Raw genomic sequence first — 9,771 nt, forward strand, 5'->3', positions numbered from 1 at the left:
TCCAAATTAAATGCACAAGTGCTTTGGAAATCATGTTTCATATAGAAAATATAAATTAGCAATGACTATATAAGTAATATACATTTATGTATAAGAATATACATTACATTTGTTATAAACAAATATAAAACATGCAAGCATAGAATAAAGACAAATAGCACACCCCTCAGAAATAACCATGATAATATATTCCTGTACAATTTTCATCAATATATGTGAAGGTGTATTCATTTACTTATATAACTACTAGAGGACATTTAATTTGGTATAATCTTTCTGAAATGTGATATATAGCAAAAGTTTGTAAAATATTCTTATTATTGACCCAGAAACTACTTTTCTATGAATAAATTTTAAGGAAAAAGTATGAATAATAATTTAGCTATTAGAATGACTTGACATTTTCTATCATCAAAAAGGAAAATGAAAAGAACCTAATTGTTTAATAAAAAGGAATGAGATATCACTCAATAAATATTAGCTATTCCTATTAACAGGATGTCTTAGAGCTGAAAATAGGCATCAAGTTTATTTGATCAATTCACCATTTTTAATTGAGGCCCAGAAAGAGGACACTATGTGACTCAATAGTCATTCCATGATACTTAATGTAAATATGTATCTAATTAACAGTTTATCTTCTACTATGCTATTTTATCTACTGTAATAACAAACATAAATTAAAATGCCATTTAAATTGTAATTAAAATAAAATGAAGGGGAGGATGAGCATAGCTGATTTTTTTCACTTTGTTCCATTTTCCTACTTAATGAATTGTACTTACTTGGCTTCACACTCAGCCTTTCTACAGGGAAAGAATGAGTCATGCGGACTGCATTATGCAAGTTCTGGGGACAAATTCAGTTCTCTTTGAAATTAATATATTGGCCTTCTGGTTGTGGATCTATCTCCCATGTAACCTGACTGAATCGGAAGACTGACAGTACCTTCAAGTGTCCTGCATTTGTTGTAATTTAAAAACTAGCATTCTGCTCCTGTGCATCAGCTTGCTGAGCTTGATTATTGTGAAATCCATTCCCAAAAGAATGGTTTCCTCTGCAGACAAAATTAAATTTGCAAGCTTGCAGGGCTGAGGGCAGATTCTAGACTAAAATTAATATACCAGGGTTGTGACTGTCATTCTGTGGGGCCTTTTGAACAGCCTGCCAGGCTTCTCCTGGGGTGCACTTATCTATATTAAATGTTCCCTATGCAATTATACTGATAGAACTGTGGAAGACAGAGGCTTAGGCATTTTGTGCTGGAGCCAGGTTTCCAATGCAAGTCTTCTAAGTGCTGGTTCTATGCTCTTTTGATAATTCTTAAATTTTTCTGCTAAAGTAACTTAAATGGCAGACAAGAGTTAATATGCTAAAGGCATGAAATGAGGAAGAGAAGACAAGTTAAAATTGAGGCAATTTTTAAGTCTCTTATTTATATTCAAACTTCTATTACATCAAGAATTTTAACATAAAAATTGCTGGGTTTACACCATCACATTTTAAAGCCAAATTAGGTCTTTAAGAAAATGAACTCTGTTTATTCTTTATATGAGTTTTCCCAAGCCTATCTTCAGCTGTGCCTTGTCCACAATTTGAGAAACACTGTATTGTTTCCTTCCCAGCCATGTTAAGACACTGCGAATGTTTGTGAGAGATTAATGTTTGTGGATTATGTTATCACTCCTAAATAGATTGTAAACCTTTATGCAGAAAGGTATGTGTATATGTATTGGGTCTGACATTTCATTACAAATAACTATTTCTCAATATGTTGAGATTCTCTTTCAGGTTTTTAGCCATAAAACTGATAGCTTTCTGAGAAGTGCATATACATCTTGCCTGTACCTATTTTAAGAAAAAAAAAAAAAATCCAAGCCCTTAAACAAGAAAGGGCTTCATAGTTTTTAAGTCAGATGAATCATAAAAAATGATATTGTATCAAATTTATAAAGATTTACAGTTTTATTTATTCACACATTTAACTTATCTTACTCTCATAACGGTTTTATAAGAAAGGAAGAATTGGAGTAGTGTGATTTCTTTACAAATGAGTATATCCAGGAATGCAGTTTCACAAGCGAACTGGAGCCAGGGCTTCCTGTCTCCCGATTTACTCATGGCCTCCTTACTAGGAAAGAATAAGGAGACCAAAACTACAGCCAGTACAGAAATGAGTCTGTATTAGTCCGTTTTCACATTGCTATAAGGAACTGCTGGAGACTAGGTAATTTATAAAGAAAAGAGGTTTAATTGACTCACAGTTCTGCATAGCTGGGGAAGCCTCAGGAAAACCAACTTGATATGGAAGTTAAAATGCTAGAAATTCAATGGAATATTCCTGGGAAGAAGAGAAAACAGCTGAGGGATGCAGAACAGTAGAGGCATCTTATTACTACCCAGCAACATACAAAAGCAAAAAACAAAAACAGAAGAAAATGTTACACAAGACCTAAGACCTGTGAAAACCCAAGAAAAACATTGTGTACAGAGCTCTTGGTACCTACTTTTACTGTAAGGTCACATGCTCAAAAACATGGACCACAGCTTCCATTCAGGAATCTACAGAGGACAATTCTCCAACTGAAGCAAATGCGGGGGTTATATCTTCCCTATGAGGAAGATTTTACAACCTTAGCAACTCCATTGCAATAGATAGTGAAAACACGTGGTCAGAGGTCCCTTAGTGTAGAACTGTGGTGTTAAAGTAGATATATATTTAAAAAAAAAAAAAACCCAGATCCATGAAGAACAACAAGGAAATGAAAATAAAGAGATTTTTAATATACTGAGTAGAAAAAAAAATAGTTAAAGGGTTTTGAGTAAGACCTGCTGACTAGAATTGCCATTCTTGTTTTTAACTTTTTCTTTTCTTTTCTTTTCCCTTGTGTATTTGTCTAATTCTTTGAAGAATTAATAGATATCTGGGATCAGGCTAACATACCTCTTAGCATTCATATCAGTGGACAACTCAGTACCAACCACATAGCAAGTATTCAGCAAGCAAACATGGGATATTAGGAAGAGAGGACTAACATTGGAGAAAATCTGAATTCTCATGTCTTTTCTATCACAATTGGTAAGAAAAATTAAAACTACCTAGACCTCGGTTTTCCTATCAAAAGATAAGAATGCTAATACCTGCTTTACACAATTCTTTTATTTTGTTGAGAAAGTTGAATCAATCATAGATGGGAAAGTATTTTTAAAATCTAGATATTATGTATGTTACGACAGAATAACATGAAAATAGAAAAAAAGAATACATTTTCATTGGAACTATTCATTTTTCCCATCTATAAATCCCCCAAATCAGGACTCATTTTCCTACTAAGACCTTCCTCAATGCTTTCTTCACATCCTTATTCCTCAGACTGTGTATTAAAGGGTTCAGCATGGGGATCACTGTGGTGTAGAATACAGAGGACACCTTCTCCTGGTCCAGGGAGTTACTTGAAGGGGGCTTGAAATACATGAAGGTAATGGACCCAAAGAAGATCCCTACAGCCATGAGATGAGAGCTGCACGTTCCAAAAGCTTTGGACCGGCCCTCTGAGAAGCGGATGTGCAGGATGCTGTAGAAGATGAAGGCATAGGAGACAGCAACAGCTAGGGTGGGCACCAAGGTGTTAAACCCTGCAATGATAAAAAGCAGAAGCTCATTGAGGTGTTTATTGGAGCAGGAGAGATTGAGGAGGGGAAGAACATCACAGAAGTAATGGTTGGTAATGTGGGATTTGCAAAAGGACAGTTTCATCATGGCACTTGTATGAGTCAAGGCAGAGAGAGATCCCAGGAAGAAGGCAGCCAGCACTAGCAGTGAGCAGACCCATGAGGACATGATTGCATTATAAAGCAGTGGGCTACAGATGGCAACACAGCGATCATATGCCATGGCAGTCAGGAGGTAACCCTCAGCCACCGCAAAGACCACAAAGAAAAAGAGCTGGACCATGCACTCAGAGTAAAGGATTGTATTCTTCTTTCCCAGGAAGTTCACCAGCATTTTGGGAGTAATGACAGAGGAATAGCAGAAATCAACGAAGGACAAGCTACTGAGGAAATAGTACATGGGGGTGTGAAGTAGAGGGCTGACTGCGATCAGGAGAATCATGCCCAGGTTGCCCACTACTGTGACCACATAGATTCCCAGGAACAGGAGGAAGAGGGGCAGCTGGAGCTCTGCTTGCTGTGTTAAACCACCTAAGACAAACTGAGCTGCCGTAGAATAATTTTCCATGGTCATTCTTCTTTAGGCATTTCTGTGAAAATAGAAAGTATGAATTACCTTAATGTGGACCCTCACTGCTCTACCAAACAAAACCAAACTGCATAAGGGAGGTTGACAGCAGCTAACAGACTGAGTCATAGTTTTCATTGTCTCTAAACTTGATACCTCTGCCTTGTCTCCCTAAAGTTCCCTGCGCCTCCTCCAAGTTGGTCCAGAATTTAAGTTACAAAAAAGTACTTCCTGACTGACTTGGTAACCTTTGCCTCCTGAATTTGGTAGAAGAAAAGCAAATGTTTACTTTGTGGGGAGAATTTCTGATAGCCAATTTGTGATAGTTAAACAGTAGAAGAGATTGAAGGAAGATTCAATCACTTTTTCAGTTTCCCCAGTTTTCTCCTACTTGAAGGCCTGCACATATTTCTCACAATATCTGAAAACAAGGAGAGGATGAAGCCTCAGTCTCAGAGAATTGAAAGTGTCTATTTCTTCCAACTGCAGTGATGGTGGGCATGGGGTTTGGTGTAAGGCATCTACTCATTATGCTGAATAAAAATACCTCCAGGGTAACAATACTGCAGAAGTGAAAGTCTCCACATAATACCTCTGGCCCTCTGCTAAGCTGGAGAAGGGTGGGGGAGGCAAAAGCTTCATCCTTGGAATCACTGATGAAGGACAATCTCTTGTAACCCCGGTGTTCATCTATAAAGTTCACAAAGAGAGTCTTATCAGACCTCAACTATTGCCAGAAGAGTTGGCTGGCCAGAATCCTAGCAGTGAACTAGTTCCCCCTCACTTATGAGATCCGCACACCCCACAGAACAGCCCTTACGGTGGCAGGAAAAGGTGCTTCTGAAGGTGTCTGAGAGGAATGTTGCTACGGGTGTAAATCTCAAACTTTCCAAAGCGTGGTACCCTTAGTGGTTTGGGCCCTGGATACAAAGAAATAAAAGAGAATGCTGTACTTTTCCCAGAAGAAGCACTAGAATCTAGTTGGTCCACCCTTTTCAACATGAACTGGCTCCCTGGTGGAGCCATTTCAGAGGAGTGTGTGTTGTCAGGTGCCAGTTATTCATTTAAGCCTCCAAATAGTCCAGCTAGAAAGAAACCTGTTCAATTTTGTGAACTCAGCACTTCCAATATCTATTTGACAACAGAAATATTGAATGAGCTTAATGAGGTGAACTTATAGTCTACTCAGCAATGAATGGAAAGGTTTGGGTATCAAAGTAGGTGTATTTCAAGGGTTGACTTTACTGCAGACCAGTTTGTAACACTGGGCAAGTCATTTCATGTAAAGTTCATTGTTCTAATCTGTGAAGTGGGATACCTGTTTCAAAGGTAAAATGGTAAATGTAAAGATTCATTATCTAAAAACACTTGCCAACATTTCATGTGGCACATATTGTTAAATACAATTGAACAGAGAAAAGTACATAACATCAGGAGATGAAAATACACTACCTTTATATGAGGAAAAGATAGACACATGTGTTTTTTTGCCCTAAGTCCCTCACTTTGGTAAGAATAACCAAAATGTTTTAAACATTTGGTGCTGGTTAGGTTTTAAAATGTTTGTTTTCAGATTTGGAAATTTTGAGAGGGATTTAAAGTGTTGGGCCTTTTTTGAAGGAGTTGGGGGCACTGAAGTGTTTTCATCCCCAAGGGACAAGTGCTTATGAGGCCAGAAGGAAACATGGCAGAGCTATGCAAGCTGAATGGACTCTTGATCCATCTCCTAGTGACCTGAGAACATTTGTTTGTTTCTTTCTTTCTCTCTTTTTTTTTTTTTCATAGAGTTTTGCTCTGTCGCCCAGGCTGGAGTGCAATGGCGCAATCTCAGCTCATTACAACCTCTGACTCCCAGATTCAAGCGATTCTCCTGCCTAAGCCTCCTGAGTAGCTGGGATTACAGGCATGCACCACCAAGCCCAGGAAATTTTTGTATTTTTAGTAAAGACGAGGTTTCACCATGTTGGCCAGGCTGGTCTCAAACTCCTGACCTCAAGTGATCCACCCATCTCGGCCTCCCAAAGTGCTGGGAGAACATTTCTTTAAGACGGATGAGAAGGTAGGAATTTATGTTTAATACTCTGTCCAAAATGAATACTCTACCTGGGATTATATCTTTATCTCTTAGAAATTTGAGCCAGGCGCAGTGCCTCATGCCTGTAATCCCAGCACTTTGGGAGGCTGAGGTGAGCGGATCACCTGAAATCAGGAGTTCAAGATTAGCCTTGCCAACATGGTGAAACCCTGTCTCTACTAAAAACACAAAAATTAGCTGGACGTGGTGGTAAGCATCTGTAATCCTAGCTACTCGGGAGGCTGAGGCAGGAGAATCGCTTGAACTCGGGAGGCAGAGGTTGCAGTGAGCCGAGATTGTGACACTACACTCCAGCCTCGGTGACAGAGCAAGACTCCATCTCGAAAGGAAAAGAAAGAAAGAAAGGAAGGAAGGAAGGAGAAAGAAAAAGAAAGGAAAAAAAGAAAGAGAAAGAAAAAGAGGAGAGAAAGAAAAATTTGTATGTGTAGGATGGTGTGCAAGAAGAAAAGTAACACTAATAAATACATAAGCCAGAAGAATTTCAGGGAAGCAAACACTTCAGTCATATGGAAATTCCTGCACCAGAGCTGGTTGAACTTAGACTAGGAATCATTCCTGCAGATTGTGTGACCCAGGTTATAAAGAAGTGACAAGGCAAAATCAATAGAAAAGGAGAAGGGAGAACATAACCTAGAGGAGAGAATGGTGGCGCAGGTGCTCCTCAGTAAAGAGAAAATGTTGCACAAGGGTCAGCACCGTTGTTAATCGGCAATTGCCCTTGCATTGGATATAATTGTCATAAAGGAGATGGGACACTTACCTTGGTCCTGCACAGAAACAGAATTTCTTAGGAATTGTTCACTTTGCTCAGGTCACAGATCCCTGTAATAGCCAACAAAGAACAAAGTCTTTCCTACTACCTTATACACATGTTTATATGCCAAGGGCTGAATTATTTGGTTGGCTAAAAGTAAAACATCAAAATTTATTAAATAGTACAAACAACTCTTGGACCTTGAAGCAGATCATGATATCCAGCTTCCCCAATCTTAAAAGCAAGAGGGCGGCATGATATGCAGCTTTCATCTGAGGTTTAGTGAGCTTAGGCATATCATTAGGAATAAAAACACACCCATACACACACAAATCCCCCAAGACCTATTGAGCCCAGAGATTACTGGTGTGCTCAACATTTAATAACCCTCTGCAGAAATGATCACATCATGTCCTGGGCCCCCTATTGCCATTTATCCCAAGAGTGTTGGAGGTCCTGAAAGAAGTTTCTTATTTTATTTTTAATGTTACCAATAAGGATTCTGTAACACAGAGGAATTAGATCAATGATTCCCAAAATTGATTCTGAAGTCAGTTGCTGGTTCTTGACTAAAAGTTCATTAATGAGTAAAAATTGTTTTAAACTGAAGAAAAACAAAGACAACATAATATTTTTTTCTAAAACTAAACTTAATTAAAGGCTATCCTTTTCTGAGGTTGTCAATTTTACCTCTTTAAATGTTTTGGGATTCACAATATTCTTTCATTTTATTATATGGTTCTGATAGTAGATAATAGATAACTATTATCTTTTGGTCTTTTGGTTGCTTGCTTATTTGTTTTTACATTGTGTTTGAATGCCTTTACTTGGAAAACCAAATTTTTGGCAACTCTATTGTGGTCTCTCATTGCAATTATATTGTCTTGGGGCTGGGCGCGGTGGCTCATGCCTGTAATCCCAGCACTTTGGGAGGCCGAGGCAGGTGGATCACTTGAGGTCAGGAGTTTGAGACCAGCCTGGCCAACATAGTGAAAACCCATCTCTACTGAAAATACAAAAATTAGCCTGGCGTGTTTGCACATGCTTGTAATCTCAGCTACTCTGGAGGCAGGAGAATTGCTTGAACCTGGGAGGCGGAGGTTGCAGTGAGCCAAGATTGTGCCACTGCACTCCAGCCTGGGTGAAAGAGCGAGACTCCATCTCCAAAAAAAAAGAAATTATATTGTCTTGGGAAAGCCAAATTCTGAGAACTATAAAGTTGGTTACCATAGATAACCAACGTAGAATGTCCTGCTTGTCCTTCCTGTGGAAGAGTTCAGATCAGAAATCTTCTAAGATCCTGAGAAATACTTTTCATGGAATCTTTTCCACCAAAGATTAAAAACCAATTTTTAATTAACAGAATTTAGTAATTATTCAGCCTCTGCTCCTGTAGTATTTCCTGTGACTGCAGTTTATGTCACTCAATGGCTTAAGCAGCTTTAATGTATTCTACCTTGTCCAGGGTACCTCCCATTCCAGGTCACATGAGTTCTATGCTTTCCTGATGTAGAGCCACTGTCAAAGGGGATGTAGCTCTTAAGAGCCACCTCAACTTTTTTGTATTGGTCCTGCCAGAAATAAACAGGATTTCCCCAGTGACTCACTTCTTTAGTGAAGTCAGCTAGAAGGCATCCAAATATCTCTAGTGATGTTTACACATAAAAAATATGTTAATATGGTTGATTCAGAACTGGATTTACTCTGTAGCTTGTTTTAGTTTCAAATCTGCCCCAATACTACTCCTTTTTATAGTATCATAATTAGTAATACTGCTTATAGATGCTCACTGTGTAGTGGACATTGAACTAGCCACTTCATATATATATATATATATTATATATGCACATATATAATATATATATAATGTTCATTTAATTAAAATAAATATGTGTCTCTAAGGAAGTCATTGAGACTCAGACTTAGATTCCTTATCAATAAAATAATCAGAGTTAAGTAAATTATTTTTCAAATTTCTTAGTGTTAGAACTTTTATGATGAGAAAAACTTATACCAGAAGCAGGATTTTTTTTTTGTAGTTCAACTATTTTTGATTCAGAATTCATGGTAAAAATGTTTTTAATTTCATACCAATAATGGTTTATGATGAAAAGATAGAAATAATCCTGGTTGGCATTTAGGAGACTCAGACTTTTATCTTGGTTTTATAGTTACTATCTGTGGAAAAGGCAATTTAACCTTATCAAACTTTAATTTTCTCATCTGTAAAATATTCCTCATTTGCCTCACAGGGAAGTCATAAAGTAATATATATTACAAAATGCAGTTTGAGGCTGGGCATGGTGGCTTACATCTGTAATCCCAGCACTTCGGGAGGCCAAGGCAGGCAGATCACCTAAGGTCAGGAGTTTGAGACCAGCCTGACTAGTATGGTAAAACCCTGTCTCTACTAAAAATACAAAAATTAGCCAGGCGTGGTGGCAAGCACCTGTAACCCCAGCTACTCAGGAGGCTGAGGCAGAAGGATCACTTGAACCCGGGAGTCGCAGGTTGCAGTGAGGGAGATCATGCCACTGCACTCCAGCCTGTGTGACAGAGAGATTCCGTCTCAAAAAAAAAAAAAAAAGCCATTTTAACTGGAGCAAGATGATATTTCATTGTAGTTTTGATTTGCATTTTTCTGATGATCAGTGATGTTGAGCAGCTTTTCATATATGTGTT

General features: G+C 38.2%; 1 protein-coding gene across 1 annotated transcript; it reads right to left on the reverse strand.

The window, feature by feature from the left end:
- Positions 1-3,319: 3,319 nt before the first annotated feature.
- On the reverse strand, positions 3,320-4,246 carry LOC129009040 (olfactory receptor 8D1). Its single transcript, XM_054441719.1, has one exon. It carries the CDS (start codon positions 4,244-4,246, stop codon positions 3,320-3,322), a length of 927 nt encoding a protein of 308 aa, XP_054297694.1.
- Between the last annotated feature and the right edge of the window lie 5,525 nt (positions 4,247-9,771).

The sequence above is a fragment of the Pongo pygmaeus genome, chromosome 9 (genome assembly GCF_028885625.2).
Source record: "Pongo pygmaeus isolate AG05252 chromosome 9, NHGRI_mPonPyg2-v2.0_pri, whole genome shotgun sequence".
Taxonomy (NCBI): domain Eukaryota; kingdom Metazoa; phylum Chordata; class Mammalia; order Primates; family Hominidae; genus Pongo; species Pongo pygmaeus.

Excerpts from the sequence above, each read along its gene's own strand:
- LOC129009040 (XM_054441719.1), bottom strand. The coding sequence starts at position 4,246 with ATGACCATGGAAAATTATTCTACGGCAGCTCAGTTTGTCTTAGGTGGT.